The sequence below is a fragment of the Sciurus carolinensis genome, chromosome 5 (assembly GCF_902686445.1).
Source record: "Sciurus carolinensis chromosome 5, mSciCar1.2, whole genome shotgun sequence".
Lineage (NCBI taxonomy): Eukaryota > Metazoa > Chordata > Mammalia > Rodentia > Sciuridae > Sciurus > Sciurus carolinensis.
In genome coordinates, this window is record NC_062217.1 from 69436748 (window position 1) to 69459958 (window position 23211).

The window sequence follows — 23211 nt, forward strand, 5'->3', positions numbered from 1 at the left end:
CTCTCAAGGCAAGAAGTCCACAGGAGGGCACTAGGAGAACCAGAGTCTAGTGAAGGCCCATTCCACAGAGAAGGCATCTTCCACAAAAATGGGGCAGAAGCCTTTTATAAAAGGGACTTATAAAAGGCACTAATCCCATTCCCAGAGCTATATACCTTCATGACCTAATAAACTCCTAAATATGGGGTACCTTTTAGTACCTGAGGCTTCATACCTTGAGGTTTAGTCAATATATGGGTCGAAGGGACACAAATATTCAGACCACAGATGATCATGGACAAAAATAAAAGTCAGAGAGGCCAAGGTGATGTGTAAAGAAGAGAATTGGTTGCCTCCTCAGAATGAGTGCTGGGGAATGGTCTAGTAGGTGGTTGAGAATGAAAGCCTCCATGATGGCAGAATTAATAAGACTTGAGGAGATTTAAGAAGAGGAATTGCTTTTTATAAACTGGATCTTCTTTTTCCTTGAAATTTCTGTTATAATTCATGGAAATGATAACAAAGGAAATACATCAACATATTAAAGATTATTTATAGATAGAGTGATATAAATTTTCTGTAAACTTTCAGGACTTTGTAAGTAATTCCCTATACTGAGTTTTAGTTTGAGAAAAACATATTAATATTAGTTTTTTGAAATAAGAAACATTGGCATGAAGTGCTATAGACTAGAACATATCCATCAGTTTAAGCTAAAATCCTTTCAAGGTCACATAGATGAGATAAATGTCTACTTAAATTTCATTGATTGAATAGTCTTTCTAATCTCACGAGGTTGGCTGAGGAGGCCCTCCAATTCATTTTTACTAATACTGCCTAGCTGATCTAACATGATCCATATCCCTTGACCTTGTATTGCCTCTTCTTATCTACCTGACTTTATCTGGACCATATTCTGAGCATTTAGCACACTAGCTGGCACATAGTGGGTGTTCACATAATGTTTGTTGAATGAACAAAAAAATGTAGCCTGCAATTTACTTCACTATTGGCTGTGTTTTCTATTTATATTTTCTATATAAATGAAAATACACATGGCCCACTGGCGTGGGAAGACAGCTGCAGTCAGCACAATGGCGACAGAAGAATTTCATTAGACAAGGCCTTTCTCTATTTGCCAACTGGAATTCATTCATGGAATGGCAATCCGTATTACCTATAGGACAGAAATTGTGTACAGATTTATGAAGGAAACATTTGAAAGAGAAGCATTTATTGAAATGCATTTGGTGATACAAAGCCTTTCTTAATCTTTCAAGTTGTAGGATATTTTTAAATAATCAAAAAAAAGAATTTTATTTTAAAATTTTTTTGTACTTAAATTAGAAGAAAGAATGTGTCACTTTTCTACCCTCTCTACTCCAATGAAGAAAGCAAGACTATGTGTTTTTAATGCAGTTATTAGGTACCAACACCCGGAATGAAGGGGGAAATGATTTACACATTTATTAAAAACAAAAACCAAAGAATAAGGCTAACTATATACTTAGAGAAAAAAATGGCTGGTATAAAATATTTACTTGGATCATTAGTCGTATGGTATTTTGTAAAAAATAAAAAACAAAAACAAAAAAAAAAAAAACAAAGGAATACTATAAGGTGAAGACAGATTATCATAGACCGAAAGCAAAACCAGAATTCTCTTACCATGTGCCTGTGTGATTTATCTGGAGTTTTGGAAAAATCGGTTTCCACAGAAATTGTAACTGAAGGATCTTAGTGACTTAAGTCTGTCGGGTCACAGGTAAGAATACCCAGCTTCTAAAAAGTTCAAGGACTTTCCCAGGTCAACAGGAGTAAGTGGAGGATCCAGAGCTCACCTGGATATACATGTTGACAAGCCTTCTACCCGGCCTCCCTACCCATCCCATGTTCTTCCCGAGGAATGGCAGTGGTTAAAGGGTCTGGGAAGCTCGGAAGTGAAGAGTTTTGCTTAATGTCTTTTAAGCCATTCTGTGTCCCAAATTTATTTGACCATAGAATTTGAGCACCCACAAACATTGTCCAGGAATAAATCTGGGGGGAAGTCTGAGGTAATACAAGTATCCCTTTTCGAGAGCCATGGGAACTAGATCTCATGCTACCGATAAAGTGTACAATTACCAATGCAAAACAACGCAGTGAGTGAAACCAGTTCTTCCATGTAACCGGCCATGCACGCCAATAAGCCTCGCTGAAGACAGGGCCTGCAGAAGCCGGAGGGCTCGCTCAACTGACCACCGTTATGGCAAGAGAGACCCTGCACGGTAGCCATCATCCTCCATGGTGCTTCAGAGGATGAGTCCCGTCTCACCGGAAGTGGGGTTTCCATTGTGACAGTGCCTTCAAGGCAGAGGACTCTGCTCTTAATAACTCTTTCAACCACTTCCTCAAGCTTGGGAAGAGCAGAGGAACAGAAAATATAATTGCAAGCAAGTATATTTTTCTACTTTGCCCTTGTATTATGTCTTGTAATCTTTCCACAGAAACAGCAAGTGAACTGTATTCTTTTGATTCTTTTGATATATGGGACAGTTGGGCATACCTAGCTGATCATAAGTTTAACTCTGGGGGGAATGGGAAGAAAATCAAGTACATTAACTCACTTGGGTATCTCCCTGCCTGCCTTGCCTTGTGATTTTAAATATAAGTACTATTAAATTACTAGTGACTGCTCTAATTACATAAGTTTTAATAGACTTAAACAGTGAAGGGCGATTTCTTCCTCTAAGTACCCTAATTTGCTAAATTAGGGAGCAAAGGATGTCTGAAACAAAGAAATTATTTGCTAGACAAAGTAGAACATAGATGTATAAAGGAAATTGAATATGCACAAGTTGGTGAAAGGCAACATAGGAAATGCTCTTGTTTCATTTTGAAACGTCTTATTTCTGAGACATTCCCAGAGTGTAATATTTTAACTGCAATGATTATTTATGAAGAATATCATGTTCTACTGAGACTGACCACTGTGAATTTGCAAATTAACTTAATTTGAAAAGGCAAACATGAAACCACTTAAGAATTTTACTTTGCAGGAGAAAACTTGAACATTAGCAACCTTTAAATAGCTCTTAGAAAAAATACTATTCTTCAGTATTTTCAAAGCAGCATTATTACTGAGAAAACCAATTTGCCCAACATCAGACTTGTGCATTCTAGAACTCTTTTCATGTAATAGTAATAACAACGACTCACCCAAACTGTCATTTACCTTGCTGCAACTGTTCCAGTTTAGGACCCTGAAGGCTGAACAGTTTGATTTCACTGGGTCACAAACCACAGATTTATTCCTCATGGGTAGACTCACAAAATTCCAACTCCTACAACTGACATATTGATATACCCACGTGCATAGCAGCATTATCCACAACAGTCAAAAGATGGAAGAAATGTAAGTGTCCATTTACAGAGGAACAAAAACACCAAAATGTGGTATATAGCCATACAATGGAATATTATTCAGATTTTAAAAGGAAGGAAATTCTGACATATGCTACAACATGGATGAACCTTGAAAACATACTAGGTAAAAGAAACCAGTGACAAAAAGACAAATACTGTATGATTCCACTTATGTGAGGTGTCCAGTCATCAGATTCAGAAACAGAAAATAGAATGGTAGTTACAAGGAGCTAGGGTCACACAACAAAGTGAATGTAATTAATGCCATTGAACTATATGTGAAAAAAAAGGTCTAAGATGCTATATTTTATGTTGTATACATTTTATCACAATTTACAATTCTGGAATCTATTTAGAAAAATAGAACTGTTGCAGGGACTTGAATATTTGTAGTTGTGTAACTAATGTAATATTTCTCTGTGACAGACGAAGCTAAATTATAAATAGAAGGATGCCTTGAGGCCATAGACTTTAAACAAGGGGAGCAAATGAGTTGGATGCTTAGGGAACCAGCTAAAAAACAAGGCACCAATCTCACAATGGAGACAGGCTTGTCTGAAAAGCCAGCCCAGCATTCTGAGCTCAGGACTCCCTGTACTAACTTTAACAATAAGAACAGACTTGCCCAGAGGCTTGGCAAAGATTCCTTCCAGTTGGATCTGCCAAAACCTGCCTGGTTTCCTTTTTGTATCTAAGACTAACATATCTCTTTTGGGTTAACCTCACCTAATCTTTATTTAGTTATACAAATATATCTAATTGGATCACAGTCAGTCTTTCAGATCCAGAAGGTATTCTGCTTAAAGTGACCTTTCAGATAAGAACAAAGATTATTGATCTCACTTCAAACAATCTCATTTTTTTTCTTATTTAAGAGGTTTCAGGGATATTTCATTGTAGTGCCCCAGTATTAACATCTATAGTTCTTACTTACATGACAGTAAATAAAATATTTAGTTCAAATCAGAATTTTTTTTCTGTATTCTATGTTTGGTATATAGGAAGGTCAACACTGACTCTATACTTAGGAACCACCAATTATAATATAAAATGATAAGAATTACTGGGAGATCTGACTCTCTTTTTTTTTTTTTTTTTTTTTGGTGGTGATGCTGGGGATTGAACCCAGAGCCTTGTACATGTAAGGCAGGTACTCTACCAACTGAGCTACATCCCCAGCCCTGGGAGAACTGAAACAGACAGCATAGGGAAAAAGGGACCAGAGAAAGAAAACAGGAATTAAGTGTAAGATAAGCAAAGGAAAATTGAAAAAGACAAAATAAGAGCATGTATGCTATAAAGTACAATACTTCTACAAGTGCCAGGTGGCTCTCAAATGTAATCAACACAACTCATTGATAAGACAAAACTGAGCTTATTGCCTATCATGGTAAGGGAGGGTGCCATACCTACAGAGCCTTGTATCTCCAACAGAGAAGTCTGTGTTAAGGCGGGTATTCCAATGTGGCACTTGATTAAGAATGGATGACCATTATGATAGTTTAAGGTTGCTCAAAAAAAAAAGTAAGCATTTCTTTTTTTTTTTTTTTTTTTTGCGGTGCTGGGGATCAAACCCAGGGCCTTGTGCCTGCAAGGCAAGCACTCTACTGACTGAGCTATCTCCCCAGCCCCCAAAGTAAGCATTTCTAAGGGAGAAGTTCAAAGAGTTTTGGGATATAAATTGTCTACTGAAAAGTTTCTGGGTCTTTTGAGAAGCTCCTATAAAGAACAATAACGTCATATTCCTAGAAAAGAGTCTCTTGGATACAAAACTATTCCAATGAATACTGCTATTCCAGTGGAACAGTAAAATCATGTGAATATGGGACAGTATGGGACAAGTGGGTCTCTGTTCTTAGTACAGTCTGTACATTATATAAAATGTTAAACATCAACTGCTTTATTAAATAGTTCCAGGGAGTATTATCCACATTCTAGTCTAAGTAAATAATGCTCCTGGATTATTCAGTGTGAGAGACCTATTATAGTCCCATTACCTACTGTAATATATTTGGTCTGGGGTATAAGAAACAGTACAATATGCTATATACGATATAAATTGTACCTTATACATAGCATATAGCATTTATGATAAAGGATGAAGCAGTAGAATGCTTTCACAATTTACAAAATGTTACTCCACACATTCTGGTTGGTTTTTTTTGTTTTGTTTTGTTTTTTTATAAAAAGGTGAATTTGTCAGATAAGAACTGACTCAATCAAGAATGAGATCTTTTTGTGGTCCCAACCTCTAACAAAGTGCTTGACCCACTAGGTCATCAAGAAACATAAAATGCTAAATATAATTACACCTACCTCTTCATTTACCCGATATTCATTAACATGTTTTTGTAGCAGGGTAACTATGAAGTTGGCTTTTAGTTTTTTAGTATGCTTACCCTCACCTGGGGGTGTTGAGATGTCTTTGAATTCCAGTAATCCCGCTCCCCTTGCTAATGCTATGACACCCCTCCCTGGGGTTCAACCTGCCACAGAGGCCCAAGGGCATCCTGAAGGAGGGAGCCCAGTGAGATGCAAGAAGAAGGGTGCACTCCAGCCCCTCTGCAGAGGGTACAGCCTCTGCAAAGCCAGACAGCTGGTTCATAGAAAGGGAGTGTGCCATTTGCCCAGAACAGAGGATAAGACCCAGCCAGAAGCAGGAGACCAGACTGACAGATTATTGGGAAGACCCTCCTGTCAAAGGCTGAATTTGATTCTGGGAGAAAGGGTAAGTCTTTGAAGTTTTAGGCTAAGGATAAACTTGATGAGATGAACGTTTTGGGAAAGTCCCTTTGCTTGAGGTGAAGGACTCTAATGACAAGGAATGATCCAGGTAAGAGGCACTAACCCATATTTGGCAGGTTTCCCTCAGATGTCCTCTGGTGCTATACATACCTTGGTAGAGAACTAGCATCAAAGGAATTCTGGCTCCACAATGTGGAGCACCAATTATTGACATTGTACTGAATGTTCAGGGAGAAGAGGTTACTGAAGCAAATAGTATTCTGCTCCAAAATTCCCACTGGGCACAGTTCTATTGCTTTCTTCCTATGCTTCCAGCTAATTCCATCGCAATCCTAGGTCCTTCCCCCATCTCTTCTGAACTGTCCAACCCCACACTCTACTTGCATTTGTTACTATGCAAAACAAGAGGTAAGTACCTCCACATCTGTGGCTTATGAGCTTGTTCCCAGAAGTCAAGAATGGTGTTTAACCCACTAGAACAAAGGCATGCACTAAGGTAGCTGCTGGGTGGACAGGGAAAATGGATAGGTAAATACTGTGGAAAAAAACAGCAGGGTTCAGTGACTACTATTGGAAAGGAAGAAGTCAAGTTTGACTCTCCAAGTTCAGTGCCCTTAATCAGGTTCTTACTAATTTTCTGATTTGGATTTTTATTGCATTCACCTAATTGCAATTCTTCTCCCTAGTTTCTGCCCAAATGTATCAAATGGATTGCAGCAAACCTGTCTCTCCACTTTACTGGCTATTTGAGAGCTCAGCCTCCTTCACATGCTCCAGGAGGACCTTTTGTGAGAGTCCTTGTCTGTCAGAAGACTCCTCTCTCACTATACCCCCATTGGACTACACTCACTAGAGTAAGTATAATTTAGGCTTAAGGAATGAGTTCTGATTTAAGTACCATTTTCTTTCCTTCATATACTGCTTTACACAACCTACACAACTTCTGCTTTCTAACTCTGATCACACCACCCTGTCTCGGAACAGTTTTCATACCCACTTCAGGTGTTATCCAGCCCCTGTCCCTTTGCCAAGTGCTATGATTCCTGTCTGGATTACTTTGCACACCCCAAACTCTCGTTTTCTAATTAGTCCCTTCCTCATACCTAGCCCATAAGCTGTTTGAGGACAAGGACTATAATTTGTCTACCTCTGGATACTTGACATGCAGCTTGGAACCTGGTCACAAAATCTGATTGTTGAATGAGTAAATACCAGTAGTGAAACCAAGATTCAGATCTAATACTTCCCACCCTGAATCCAGTGCTTTTTCTCATTATGTCAGAGTTAATGAGAGTCTCACATCATGGTAGAGGACAAAATACTTCATGCTATCAGATGATAGATTTCTTATTCCTCATCAGCACTGTGAGAAACAAATTGGTAATTAAGTGGGTAAGTCAACACGGTTATTAAGAGACTATACTATTAAGCCTATACTGCCTCCTTTTCAAATGTTAAATTCCTACCTACATTGCAAGATGAAAAGTTTTAGTCCTAAAGTTAGCAACATGACATCGTATCCTTGTATCTGATTGCAAACTTACTTGAGAATATTCTAGTAAGATTGATTTTTAAGAAAATACATTCATATTATATCCATTGGTAAATGCCCTTAAGTATATAGAAGCAATTATGCAATTAAAAATTTGTATTTTTTCCTACACTTTCTTGCTCTGAGAAGGCCTAGAACATAAAAGGAGTAGAATGAAAACCTGTCCTTGTGGTTGCCTTTTTCTTTCCATAATCATCAGCAAAAGGCTTCATTGAGAAAAAGTGAAAACTGGTAATAATGTACTCTCATGAATATTTATGACATTATCTTTGTTGTCTGGAATTCTGTAAGGAAGACTATCAGTATACCAATTTTAAGTAGTAACAACCCAAGCAGCCCATGCAGGTTTTATTTAAAGGTCTCTCTCCAAGGGCAGCTTCTCTCCCCAAAGAGTAACAAATGTAGAATCAACAGGTCAAGGAAACTTTAACAATGTATTTATTGGAAATGAACCAGACATTACATTAACCTGATGAAGATGTAAAATGTATGGAGCATAACTGGTACAACATTTTTAAAAATCACAAATGAGAAAGAAAATTTATTTTCAAAAGAAAACATTGTATCCAAGTCACCTTAATCTCTGAACACCATAATACAATTCATAATGCTGGCATTAAACATCCAGAATAAAGTCTACTTTAAACTGAATAACAGAAAGAAAAGGTTTCCTCCCCCCACTTGAAGACTTCTTGGCTATCACTTGTATATCACACCCATAAGTCAATTTGTCTCACCATATAGTTAGATAATATTTGACATATTATTCCTGATAGGGAAAATTATCCTTTCCTGTAAACGGAGAAATTTTCAGGAAATCTAATAACAAAACAATTGATAGTCCCCAAGTGAATGGGGTACCTAGAATCAGCAATTTCTAGAACCCAGAAGTGATATGAACTTGCTTTACTTAAAAAAAAAAAAAATTATTGTCTTTCTAAGAAACCATGGAGATTAAAGGGCATGCTGATCTGCAACAAGAATACGTACTTTCACTGTTACCCAGTCATAATGGGGGTTTCAGATGTTTGTCATCTGTTCATGGAGATTTTCTGAACCCTTTAGAGCTTTACTCTTGCACTCTATAATACATTTCAGTTTGTGTATAACAAACTCTCTTTGAAGAAAATTACCCCAAATAATCCATCTGTGAAAATAAAAGTGCTGCAAAAAGCAGTGCCGATAAATAGTTTAGAAAGGCAAAAAAGCTGCACTGATTTTCAGAGGCACTATCGTAAAATCATTGCTGAAAGGGAGAATTGCACGTGTAGTTTGAAAAATGACTTCCCTTCCGTAGACCCAGCATGCATGAATATCTTCTAACGAGCTATTTGCAGGCAGCGGAAGCTGGGAGTCCAAATCAGAATTGTAGGTTTGGGTTGGGCTTGGTGCCACTTTCCCCTTCCCTTCCAGTAGATTTCAACAGTTTTTCCCAAACCTTTCACAGTTCTCCTAAATTTTCACATGAAAGGGGAAGATGATTAATAGCTTATTAGATTCTGTCAATTGGCAAAAAATAAAAAATAAAAGTATCTGAACACAGTATGTCCTCTTTAGAAAAATTAATCATAATTGCATTTCCTTATCCTAAATTGAAAGTCAAAAGAACTACATCGTGGGCTTTTACAAATTTGGTGGGGAAATGGCCAATCTGTGTCACTTAGTTACTGTGGCACCAAGGAACTGTTCACAACTGCAGAAGTCATTTAAATAAAAAGGTAAGAAGCTAACCGAGACAATTTAGGTCCTAAATTATATTTTCAAGGCCTGGTATTTTCAGTTTGAGTAATAATGCTGGTCTAGTTTGCTAAAAAATTAGCAACATTCTTTTTTACCTTGAGCTGGGCAGACTCAGCCACAATGTCCTGCTTTCTCCTTATCTGTGTCTAAAGAGAAGCCTCACCAGACTCAAAATACATGAAGATGTAACATGCTCATTGGCACAAAGCAGGCAGAGCAAAAAGACCCCACCTTCCCATAAAACTTACTAGAGTATGACTAGCTTTCCTCATTCAGACAGTGTCAGTAGAATTTAGGACAGGTACACATAAAGGTACATAAATGTTTCCACCTTTCCACCATCGTGTGAAACATGCTGTTCTTTGGAGAAAAAAATACATTCATTTTTTTCAAGTATATTTCAATATACAAAGATGCTCTAGCTTTGTTTTGCTAAAAAGACAAAAAGATTTCACATGTACCCAAGGGAAATTTCACTTGAACTTCCCTTTGGTGTGGATTTCATGAAGTTCTGACTAAAAAATGCTCTAAATATATGTCTACTCACTTTATTTGAAAGTATGAACTCTTTATGTCCATTTCATATGTATGTACAGAGTTAGCAACAAGAGCGTCTGTGTACATATACAACGGCTTGGGATTGGCAAGCTCTGATGAGAGTGAGGTCCACTTGCTGGCGGGCTCAGCACCAGCACGGGTGGCTCGCCCAGCTTCAATGTCCAGCTTGGGCCAGCAGCACGTGGGCTCTTCCTCTCCAATATTCTAAAGGAGCACTTTCTGCTGAGACAGCACATCTTGAACTATGGCTTATTTCCTGCCTTGGCTTTGTTGTTAGGGTTGCAGTTTAGGTCTTTCAGCAGTGTTTCGCAGTTGGCTAGTGCATCTGCCGGCAGCAGCTTCCGGATTTGTTCCACTGTCTTTTGATAAGCCGTTTTTTCTTGTTCCAGGGTCCGAATTAAAGTCTTCATTTTGGTCTCTCTGGTTAAAAGATTTTCCAGGTTCGATTCCAAGGCCTGAATTTTAGCATGAGCCACCTGTTAGGAAAAAAATAAAATAAAATCATCCCAGAGAAAAATGTAAAGAGTCTAGTTCTTAATTATAGCAGCAACCAGGCTGCTATATTAACCAATGATAAAAAAAAGTCTATATTAGCCAATGATAAAAAAAAAAAATCACTTTGTAAAATATTATATGAAGTATGTAAAAAGGCTATTTTTAGGTTGCTATTACAGTAATATGATTAATCTCTTCTGACTATATGAATAATGCAATACTAAATCATCACCCCGCAATGTTGGCGTCCTCACTCCATGCCCACCATCATTCCCTAGGGTCAGGCCTGGCTAAAGGCAAAAGAGGGGATTCCTGACACCACCCTGCACAGCTCAAAGCTACTTTCTGCCCTCTGACTGGACATGCAGTGTGGGTTCTGGAAAAACATACTTGGGATTCCAGCAGTTTTTATGGGTATGAGAAGCGCTCAAGAAAACTTAAAGATGACTACACAGAAGTGTCATGAACAAGTCTATAACAATTAAGAGCAAGCTTTAACATAAAACAGGTGCCAACTAGCCTTCCCCAGTTAGAAAATGCTCAATTTGTCATGGTTGAAATATCTGAATAATATGGGTCAATACGCCAGTTGTTGTTTTGTTTTAAAATAAGCCATGTTGGCTCATTTTTGAATAGGAAAAATGATCAAAGTTTCTGTGAGCCAGAGCTTATGTGAGATACAGTGAGGGAAATTAAGTGCTCCTATTTTTGGGGAGAAACTACTATAGAAATCCCTCATTTCTAACCTATTTCTCTCCCAGCTGATTTGGACAGAGGACTCACCAAATGGAAGCAGGTTGAGTGTCTTCTAGTTTAGAGGCAGGGGAATGGCAGGGCAGAAAAGGGGTGTGGGTGAATAGAAGTCAAGGGGCCATTAGGAAATAAAGCCCTAACTTAGCGCTCATCTCCCTGAAGAAGTGTCACCTGCTGCTATGGTTTGGATATGGAGTGTGTCCCCCAAGAACTCCTTTGTCGAAAGGCTGGTCCTCAGTGTGGCAATATTATGAGGTAAGGTGGTGGGGCCTTTAAGAGGTGGGACTAAGAGGAAGGTCCTTAGGTCATGGGGGCGGGGACTGCCCTAGAGGGATTAAGGTAGATTTCATAAGACCCTGGTTAGTTTTTGAGTACTGTAATCAAAGAGCAAGACTGGACCTCCCCAGTCCCTCTGGATTCCTTTCTCACCACGTGAGCACTCCCCATCCCACAAGTTCCCATCAAGATGAACTCTGACATGTGATGTGGCAGGGGGTCGCAGGGCATGGCTTGCACATAGTTTAGACTGTGTTTAAACTTTGAGTTTGAAAATTTTCTCTTCATAAGTTACTCAGTCTCAGGTATTTCATTACAGATAGAAAACAGACTAATATACCTGCTAACCTCCACCCCCGAAGCACGTTTAAGGTCCTTCCACCTCCAGTCATGAACACAGAGCGCACATCAGACTAACTGCAGATGCAGAATACTACTTTATCAATTATTGCATTTGTAGAATGTATTTATAAATAAATATTTCATATTTGATATTCTCAATTATAAACTCCTAGATGGCAGGAACTATGTTACATGTTTTTATTCAATTCACCCAGTATCTCTTCCTCCCCTTTCTGTTTTACTCTAGATAATTCTTATCTACCTCAATCAGATTTTTGCAAATGTCCTCTAGTTGGCCTCCCTCCCTACCTTCTCTCCCCATCCTATTTGTTCCCATCAATATTTTCAGATTCTTAGAAAAAAAAAAAATTCAGATTCTTTTTCCTAATGCATGACTCAAAAACAATGAAAAATTTCCCTCTTAACAGGATTTAAAGTCATGTTCTTAGGTTTAACACTGAAAGTCACCTGCACCTCAGCCTCTGTCATATTTGCCTCACCTCTCCCAACACAACTCATAAACTAATACCAGGCTAACTCTGCTGCTCTGCCACATCCTCCCTATTGGTGCTACCCCTCTGGTGACCAATGTGAATGCCCTCTTCACTTCCTGCTTCTACCAACCTTTCAGAGTCCAGCTCAAACTTTCCCACTTTCTCATATTCAATTGTTTCTCCCTTGAACTTAGCCAAATATGTCTAATATGCAATAAGAATTTAACCATATTCTGTTCCTCCATTTGGGAGTGTGCATTTTTCTCTCCCAAGTGATATTTAAATCCATAAGTACATTCATACCCCTCAGGGTACTTGAATGCAATCTGACACATGAGCCCTTAGCAGTGGTTCCATCCACATATTACAACCCTGTCATTCCCAGTACAGTTTCTGTGCCTGTAGGAAGTGTTCATGTACTTCTTTGGTCAAATCTTTCTTTACCTGCAATTTTTCTAGTAGGTCCATGTTCTGTCTTTTCAGTTGGCTATTGGCCCTTTCCAGCTTCTCCATAGGTTCGTTATCCTCACAGGCATATGAGGATTCCTGAAGCTCATCCTGCAGCACATGATATTCCACCTCATAGGCATGTAACTGTTTAGAAATATCCATCTCAAACACCTGCCATAGAAACACCAGAGGTTAGTGTGGCCTTCAGTACATACACCAAGATAGAATCTCTGTGTATTGGCATACTTCATGTTATTTCTGAATACTTATTAATGAAGAACATTAAAACATACAGAAAGGGAAAAAATAGGTAGGTATGACTATCAATACAGGAATAAATCAGATAGAGATTAGACAATTAATATAAGAACACAGAATATTTTTACACAATGGAAACATTCTTATGAGACCAAGTCATGAGAATAAATTAATGTCCAAGGGTATTTTGCAACTAAAATATTCATAATCTAGAAACTGTCTTCTGAAATGTAGTATATCAGATAAACAACATCAGTTATTGAGTAATTATGCTAGAGCTAACTGCTGCTAATTAGTAAGCAAAATTGAATAGTGTATTTCTATACTACAGAGAACAAAAGTATTTCTAATGTATTTGTCAATGGGGCAGAAAGGTCTTTAATAAATGGTTTCATCCATTTGCTATTCCATGTGAGCCTCTGGGAAATCATTTATATATTCTACCACAAAGAGAATCTTCAAAAATACACAGCCTGAACAGCTCTAGAGCTGCTGATACGCTCCCAGATTATCACCATACAGGAAGATCACCTGCTTTAGAAGTTAGAGGACAGGTAACCCTTGTTGATGTAGACTAGTTGGGGGTAGCTGGGGTGAGTAAGGCAACAACTGCCATTCAGGCAAATACGACTTATCCTACTACTTACTATTAATGATACTTCAATATTACAATTTTAATAAGGGGTTTCTAGACTAACTGATCTTCCTCACACACATGTACCCTCTTCCTTGCCCAGCAGATGACAATATAATGGACTATTACATGATCACTAAAAGTGATCATATGGATATGTATTGATTGACGTGGAAAAACATCTAATACTTTTTTTTATAGGGTTCATAAATAAAGCTCATCAAAGTCTCCTCCAATACCAACAGTTCATTCTACTTATTGATTCTAATTATTAGGAAGTTTTCTTTAACATCAAATCCAAAACCAATTGCCTATAAATTCTACCCATTAATCTCAGTAGTAATATATAAAACCAAGCAATTTCCCCTTTGGCTTATTTTTTTGTTTTGTTTTAATTGGTGGTGTTGGGGATGAACCCAGTGTCTTGCACATGCTAGGCAAGTACTCTACCACTGAGCTACATCCCTATACCTCCTTGTTAACTGAGGTAATACCTGTTTTCAAATCCCCAAAAGCACAATCTCTGAATATTTGCCAGTCAAAAGATATTTTCAAAGAATAAGCAAATATGTAAATAAAAGCTACCCTTCTCCACTTAGAATATTTTAACAAATAAAAACTATTATTACATATTTACAGAATGTTCTGCTTGTGGTTTCGTTTCCATGCAATAGAAAGACAATCTTACATGTGATAATATGAGTTCCCATTATAGTATATAAAATACCTTAACTTACAATATGAAAACACAATAGGATCAATTATTGTTATTTCCTTTTCTTATGGAAGTTGAGACTTGGAGAGGCTATCATTCTTCAAAGTGGCTATTAGGCAGCAAGTCACCAGAACAAATTTCAAACTCACTTTCTCTTTCTCTAAACTCTTGTCTTCTTTTGGCTCTCCCAAGCACCTCCAGAAAAGTAATAGACTTTATCAATGCTCACAAAGCATTGTGGTATGTTCTACAAATCTGATCTTCAGTTAGTTCATTCACCTGAACAGCATTACTATAGAACTACCACTCACCAGGGTCCCTGTGAAGAGCCAGGGACTAGATACATGATGTGCAGATTACTTTCCATTTGCTTCCCAGATCCCTTCTCCGTTCTCATCCCCTCTACTGTGCACAAGGAGGCAGACCCCTGTGAACTACATGCCTCACAATTCCTTTCTGGCTGGCTTCTGGTTGGGTTTGGCCAATGGGAGGTGCTAACAGGAGATTAGAAGGGTCTAAGAGAAAGAGGTGGAGGTCCTTCTTTTCTAATCCTGTCCTCCTTAGTTTACTAAGAGCACAGAAACTATCAGGGACCCCCTCCATTTCTGGCTCCCACTGATCCAGGTAGCATCTTCTATCCTTCACATGCCCCCTCAGCATCAGGGAGGAACAGCTTCCCTCTGCTTGTAGTTCCTGGGCACCTGGACATGGATGCTGGATTCCCTTAAGCCACTCACACCTTCCTTCATCTGAATCATCAGAGGGAGATCCTTATTAAGTTTCCCAAAACTTCTTAGGTCAGCACTGCTTCATTTGGAATGCTTCTAAACTAGGGTTTAGAAGATCAGGGTGATGTGTGCAAGTCACACAACTAATAGAAGATCTATTAACAGATAATAATGTCAACAAAAAATATTTCTTGGAGAAAAAAAAAAAGCAGCTAGAAGATGGTGCAAACCCAATACTTTCTAATTTCAAAGTCTGTACTCTCACATTATGACCTCCCTCTATAAATTTACAACAAAATTAAAAATGCAAAAGGGGGTCTCATTTTATTCTCAGATCTTCCTGTGAGTTCTATCTTTGGTTTCAATGAGGATTCCTGAAAAACCCATTATGTAATGCTAAACCACATTTCCCGTGCACAGCCAGATAAACAATGTCACAATGTAAAACTTTCACAATAGCCTCATTTCTAAATAAAATATATCTGATTAAAGTTTAAAAACATACCTGTCAAGCAAAACTATATTTGTATGCTAAAGCATTTATTTTACAAACAGCAGAGAAACTGCTATATAATCTTATTATTATCATTCAAATCATACCTGGGTAATAATTTTTTCCATCTCAGAGGTGTTCATATCAGGTAGCGTGCTCTTGAGGAATTCAACAATACTTTCAAAGTTTTCACACTCCATTATAAGAGTCTCTTGGCTACTAAGAAGGCTGAGTGCAACCTTGAAAATCACTTCAGTTCCCTGAAGAAAAATAATATCTAAAAGAAGAGATAATTTTCTTATCAAAATTATTCATTCACTATTGTCAAAAGCATACTCTTTGTGTTAAAGGTGTTCGTTTTATTTTTGCAGCAGAACCAGAGAATATTTTGCAAAAGAAAACTGGTCAAAATCACCTAGCTTTAAAAAACAATAATGTGGTGGGGACAAATAGGTGTGTGACTATTACCCTAACTTATAAGAAATCTCAGATAAAGGTGGGGGAACAGAGGATAAATTATATATCTGTTTGTCTATGTGTTTCTTATAATTTTTAACAGCAAGTTAATGGAGACTAGACACTTTCAACTGATATTTAGATTTTTCTTCGCAACAGAACATAAAAACAAATCAACATAGCCAATTAGTAGTATTCAAAATCTCATAATAAAAAAAGTAAATGGGCCGGTTAATATGAAATTAAGTCTATATTAGATCAGAAAATTAAAGAAAAAACCTTAAAAGAAAAATCAAAACTAATAACAAAAATATAATCTAAATCAGAAAAGTTACCCTTACTCTAAATTCTGCTTCCTTGCAAATGCAACTATGCAATAGTTTTGAAAAGCAGCAAATGTATTTGGATGAATATATTTCTCAATATATGCCATTACTGTATCAATCATATACAACGGAAAGTCTTTTTAAAAAGAAGAAACTGTGAGAAAAACAAAAGTGGCCACTCTTCTTGCTCATATATCTTGCCATTTCCTGACAGTCTCTATTTTCAACTAAATTCAAAGAAAAGAATTGAGCAATAATTGTGCAGCTGACAACTCCAGTCAGGATCTCATAACAAGAAACAAGCCTACTGGGGACATTTGCTACTTGAACACTAAAGACAAGCTTCCAAGGGCAAGGCTAAGAGATGCCGTGAAATACTATTTTGACTTGATATAGAAATACATATATAAAAGGATTTTTAAAGATTCATTAATAGGAACCCAAGCTCCAGAGTAAACTTCAATAGAGAAAAGCAATCATGTATATTCAATAAACAGGAGAAATCTGGTAACCATCTGACTTGATAAATTTGATTTTACCCTCTCACTGAACTCTGTCTATAGGTTGCATTTCCACTAACACAGTGTTAACTTTTAAAACCATAGCCCCCCAAAACAAAGACACAAGGAATTATAATCTGGTATATGTATATACATTACATGTATGTCCTCAAAATCAGTTTCTCCAAATAGCATTTTCCCATGTTATTTGTAATATCCTCTGATATTTTCAATGAGTTCTATTCTTCTCTTTTTTTAAATGCTGGTAATGACCTACAATTATATCAATACTCACAATTTGACAAAAGCTCCAATCTAGCAAAAGCACAGCTGTGACAGAGCACTACTTGATCATGGCTTATAGACAGATGAGCAGAACATAAAAATTGTGTGAGCCTTTTCTGAGGCTACTGAGATCCTAAACACCATCATCAGAACTAACCTCTAGTGAACAGTAGTTGTTTTTATTTTTTGGCTTTTAAAACGGTAGATAAACCTAACCGAAGACTTGTGACTGGATTTAAGGGCCCCCAAAAGGAACATAAATCGTGTCACTCTGCTCCCTCCCCTGCCTACTGCTGAACTCCATGACTAGAGCAAGACAAAGTTTCTCCAAACAACAGTGTAGCAATTTGCTATTCTGTGTAACACATGATAAAACATTTAGGGCACCATATGGCTAGAAGGATTTTCCCTAGAATAAATAACACTGTCCCCTTAGGTTGCATGTATCTCTTACCAAAAACTCTGGCTACAAATCCTAATGGAAATTGAGAGGCAAAGAGTGTGAGGAACCAGGGAGCAGCATAAAGACTGGGGCTGATTTCATTTTCTTCGAGATGATTGTAGAGATCTCTGTGATAGTCATGAAGGAGCCTGGACAGCTGGTACATCTGAATCTAAAGTTAATTTGGAGAAGAAAAATGAAATATTATGCACTTCTCTGAGTGTGCACTGGAATTTTATTACTTTAATATTTAATAACAGTTCATATATAGTCAATAAATAATAAAAATGAGTATGACTTTATTTTTCTCATTTTATAGTTGATATTCAAGTCCAAGTTCACATTACTGAGGTTCATAAAACAAGTCACTGTAAGTCCACATAAATGTCTTCAGCAAGGTCTTCTATCATGTGTGTTTGGGGATCATTTATATACATGAAATTACTTATGGAATTTAATCAGAACTGTCCTGGCTTTGAATTTCCATAGAAAGTACCTTCTAATTTCAGACTAATTCCAAAAAAGCCCCCATTCTAAGGCACCTACGATGTTCAGTGCAGAAGCAAAGCTTGCCTCTATTTGCTGGGCCCAGCATCTAAATTATTACAAGTCTTACTTAGGGCCCACCAGACAACCTGTGCTGCTGTGATAGAGTAAAATCTTAAAATGTCCTTGGGTCAGAAACTTTAGGTGTTTCTTCTAATACCCAAACTATTTAAGCAACATATTTGAGCAACATATTTTTCATGACAAAAGAGATTAAAATATTAGTGCATGTGCATCTAAATGCTTCCAGAATTAAATTATTTCATTTGGCCACCAAGTTGATTACTGGCATTTCAAGAAACATTATGAAGACATCATATAAGAACTTAAAAAAAAAAAAAAACTCTTATGTCTGTATTACCAAAGTTAGAGCAAAAACAAAGTTTGTGCTTTAATTTTAAATTTTGATCCACAGTTAACAAATGATGAGGTTCTTTTGTGAAATGTATCAAATATTTCATTAAATTTAGTAGAGTTTCTTTGACTAGAAGAAATTCTTCAAACATCACCCTTACACAGGTAGCTCTATGAAAATACAAATGACCAATTATATCATGAATTCAACAATAGTTTCCTGAGTACAGAACTAAAAATGAGGAGACTTATTTCAAGGAAAAAAGTCATAAAATACTACAGCCAGTTATGGTTGACCCTTATCTTTTCCCTGGTGCATACCTATGTCACACGAACAATATAATTAATAATAATTTAGCTATTTAAGTTACATAATTAGGATGTTAACCATCTATGAATTACCCAGTCTGATATAAGATTATAAAAGGAGAGAGTATTTCTTGTTACTTATATTAACATTATTGCTTCTGTAAACATGTAGATTATCCAGTGAGGAAATAGGAAGTTTTAATCAGGTGATTGACATTAACATGGATATTTCTGGAAACTAAGTTTCCACACAAGCTGTGAAGGAAGGGATCAAAGAGCCACAGGAAGTCATAACTATAAAATAAGCAGCTTAGCTGGAGTCAAACATAAAAGATTTTTAAAAATGAGATTATTATAAATAAATAAATCCAAGTCACTGTGAGACATAAAAAAAAATGAGAATTTTTTTCTCTCAACAAGTCATGTTCAAGGATCTACATTTGTCCTTCTACTTTCTAAACTTGGGGTTGAGGACATTTCTTCCATCAAGGTATATCTGGGCAGATAAGATGAAAATTCAAGCTTCCTTCAAAGGAAGGTTTGATAATAAAACCCTATTTGCTAAAAACAAATAACTGCAACTCTACTTTATTGATAGCATGGCAAATCTTCAGTTGGAAGAGTTAGAACTGGAAGAAGAAAGGCAGAAAGAGATGGACAGAGGAGAGAAGATGGAAAAAGAGACCCCAGACTTCAGAGAAAAAATATAATGCTTTACATTTAACACAAAAATAAGTAGAAACACAATGTGATAAAATGTAGATATTTAAAGTTGAAAGAGACCTCAACCCCCTCATTTTACAGATAACTGAAACAGAAAGCTGGGCATGTCCAAGCTCACCAACAGGGAAGCAAGAAACCAGAAATCCTGTCAAGGGAGTATAGGCCCACTGCAGCAGGCATTTATGCATACTTGTAGAAGTCTTGATTGGATTGGAACCACCCACTTCCTGCTCTAGAAAGTGAAAACTAAGTGCTCTATCCCACTTTATAAAGCAAAAAGATCTACTCTTCTAAGGTCTCTGATATTGTAGTTTAGGATGCTGCCCTCAAACATTTTTTTTTGTGGGGGGGGAAGGCAAGGGGAGATACCAGGAATTGATCCCAGGGGCACTTAACCACCAAGCCATGTCCCCAGCCTTTTTTAAAGTTTTTATTTTGAGACGGGGTCTCTCTAAGTTGCTGAGGGCCTCACTAAGTTGCTAAAGCTGGCTTTCAACTTGGAATCCTTCTGCCTCATTAAGTTAATGCATAAATCCTATGTATATGAATGTTTGTCATGCCAAATGATGAGTAATTGTGTGTGTGTGTGTGTGTGTGTGTGTGTGTGTTTTCTGCAAAATGAACCCAGGGTCCTGTGCATGGTAGGCAAGCACTCTACCACTGAGATACATCTCCAACTCAATGAGGAATTTTTAAATGGACAAATCATTATATTTTAAAACCAACAGCTATATGTTTCTATCTCTGGACCAAAATCAAGCACTACTCACAGGTACCTTCCGTTCTTTGGAATTCTAACGATAGCTACCAAACTGCTGTTTCTGAAAATCAGAGTTACTTAATTCCTCACAATGATGCCAATGTATTGTTTCCAATATGACATATTTATTTTTAAAATAAAGTAAAAAATAAAGTCTTCCATAGTCATTATTAAACAGACTTATGAATCAAATCACTGTAATTATATATCCTGGTGAACACTCCCATAGGCATTGCTAACTGAATGGGTACTCAGCAAGATCCCAAATCCTACACTCAACAGTTAACTGAAACACACCCATATATTTACCCACGTGCTAAGACAATGGGACCAAACTTCTTTAAATCTGAACTATAATTTTGAAGACAGCTGGTGCCAAGATTTCTGGCGACAGCCTCTTGCATTCCTTGTGAAGAACTACAGCCTCACCTGCAGCGACATCATGTCGGGTCTGTACTGCTTGCGAAAGCCTAGGTCATACATGAGGAACTTCAGCATCTCAAAGGCTTGTTCTTCGCTCATGTGCAGAAGCAGCACTCCAGCCACAAAGCTAATCCCCTGACAGTAGCCCACTTCACTGTCCAGCAAAGAGTAGGCCTTCAGGAGGTTAAAGAGTGACAGCTGCCCTGCCCCAAGCTGCACTGAAAAGTAGGGATGAGTAGGAAATGTCCTTCCTGCAGAGAAAAAGAAGACAATACCTCTTAGATGTTCTGATGCTTTGGAGACCAGAATGAAAATGCAAATTGGTGAACTTCAGGAATAAATGAGTACCCTCCCAAACTGGTGAGAGCTGCTTAGAGTTTTCATCTCAGAATTTCTCTCTCTCTAAGCCAATCTCAAAAAACCAAAGGACAAATGATCTCGCTGATAAGTGGATGATGACACATAATGGGGGGTGGAAGGGGTTAGTGTTAGGGTTAGAGTTAGGGTTAGGAAGGGGGGCAAGAATGGAGGAAGGAAGGACTGTATAGAGGGAAAAGAGGGGTGGGAGGGGTGGGGGGAAGGGAAAAAATAACAGAATGAATCAAACAACATTACCCTATGTAAATTTATGATTACACAAATGGTATGCCTTTACGCCACGTACAAACAGAGAAACAACATGTATCCCATTTGTTTACAATAAAAAAAAAAAAAAGAATTTCTCTCTCTCTCTCTCAAGTCCCAGGTTGCACCTGCCTGGCTCCCATCCTATCACATGTATATCGTATAGGGACAAACATTGTATATTAACCAGTACTTCCTTGCAGCCAAACAATAAAATACAATGAAAATCCCCAAACAAACAACATACCCAGGAGAGATCGCAGAAGAATAAGACCCAAAACTTATTCTGACTATAAGTCAGGACAAATTCTAAATTCATATAAAAACCACCCTCTAACTGAAATCAGAACTTATGTAAGAAGGATCGTATTACTTAAAAGGAAATTTTACAACTGGGAGGAAAGCCCAGTGACAGAGTACTTGCTCAGCATGTGCAAGAGGACTTGGGTTCAATCCCCAGCACCAGAGTGGAAAAAAAGAAATTTTAAAATTTTAGTAGTCACAAACAGATTCATTCCTATTTTTCTTAGAATACTGGAGGTACTTTGTGGTTTTGTTTTACTTTATAGTCAGTTTATCATTTGGGAAATATTTCTTTTTAAAATATCCTTTGTTCTCTGTTTCATAAAATGCTTCCATGAATCATGTAGATCTCTTTTCTTTTTTCAATATCTTCAAAAAGGAGATACATATATGAGTGTGTGTGCGTGCGTGTGTGTACACATATATATGGCTATATCCATATCTACAGCTATATCTATATATATCCGAGGAGGACAAGGGGAGTAAAGGATTGAGTTGATTTCTAATAAATTCCCTCTATATTTACCTCTGGTTAAAAATGAGCACAGAGACACCAGTTAGCAAACAAACACAGTCCTGCATCACTAAAGAGCGGGTACCAGGTACTAAATCAGACACGTCTTCTCTACCAAAACTATATACACTGCTTTGGGACTTGCCTTGTACCACGAAAACAAAGAGGATATTACTAGCTTCCTTGTGAAATGATTACTCCAGTCAGTTAGAACTTGCAAGAATGTCAGATTTTTTACATGTTTTCTACTACATAGGCTTAAAAGTGATTTTTTTTTTCCAGGAACTGATAAGATTAATTCTGCAGAGTAAGGGGAAAAAAGGAGAAAATAACAAAAATGTGCCACAGAAACAGATGGCCACAAGTAGAGTGAAATAAGCAATTTTTCAAATTATCATTTTACTTTCCCACTTTAACATTTTCGCTAATGAAAACTAAAAATACACTATCCCAAGAAGTTGAGTCCAGCTCCATGTTTGTCTGACCAACCTTTCCCTGTCACCTGATCTCATCATTTCCCTCTTTTTTAGCATACCTTGACTAACCCTGATTACAACACCTCAATCTTCATTCTCACCACCAACCTGCAGTCCTGGAATCACAGTTCTGCAAGGACCACAGGGACCACCTAGTTCATGCCCCCATTTAACAGAGCGAATTGCAACTCAGAAGCAAAGCAATGTAAGACCACAGTAAGTGGTAGAATCAGAATAAGAACTTAAGTTTTTAGTCTCTCTATAAAATTCCATTTTAATTCTACTGGCTCAAAATGTATTTAATTGAGCTGGGCCCTTTCCCAAGAAAGCTGTTTATTATCCAAAAGGAACAGAGGTAAAAACTAGGAATTGGCCAGTGATTTTTTTATATGCCCTAATATAAAATGACCCCAAACATAAGGTAATCCCCTATTTACCTATAGACTCAAATAACATTTCTGGTCAATGGCAATAATCACATTTTAGGAGTACAGATGAAATAGTCAAACACTGATAGATATAGGGATTTCAGGCCACTCAATGTACAAGGGAG

The 23211-nt window shown here is 37.4% G+C and overlaps 1 protein-coding gene and 1 non-coding gene across 5 annotated transcripts in view; both read right to left on the reverse strand.

Moving 5' to 3' along the window:
• Positions 1–4488: 4488 nt before the first annotated feature.
• Positions 4489–4561, reverse strand: Trnav-uac (transfer RNA valine (anticodon UAC)). Its single transcript has one exon. It is a non-coding gene; the product is annotated as a tRNA-Val (tRNA).
• Positions 4562–8096: 3535 nt separating this feature from the next.
• Positions 8097–23211, reverse strand: part of Tbc1d4 (TBC1 domain family member 4) — a 174426-nt gene continuing 159311 nt past the window's right edge. For all 4 annotated transcript variants that reach the window (XM_047552686.1, XM_047552689.1, XM_047552688.1 and 1 more), the window contains 5 exons: positions 20748–20992; positions 17639–17798; positions 15725–15894; positions 12784–12960; positions 8097–10455 (listed from right to left, as the gene is read on the reverse strand). In XM_047552686.1, coding sequence (XP_047408642.1) covers positions 10222–10455; positions 12784–12960; positions 15725–15894; positions 17639–17798; positions 20748–20992 — 986 coding nt within the window. In that variant the 3' untranslated portion in view covers positions 8097–10221. The remainder of the gene's footprint in view (positions 10456–12783; positions 12961–15724; positions 15895–17638; positions 17799–20747; positions 20993–23211) is intronic.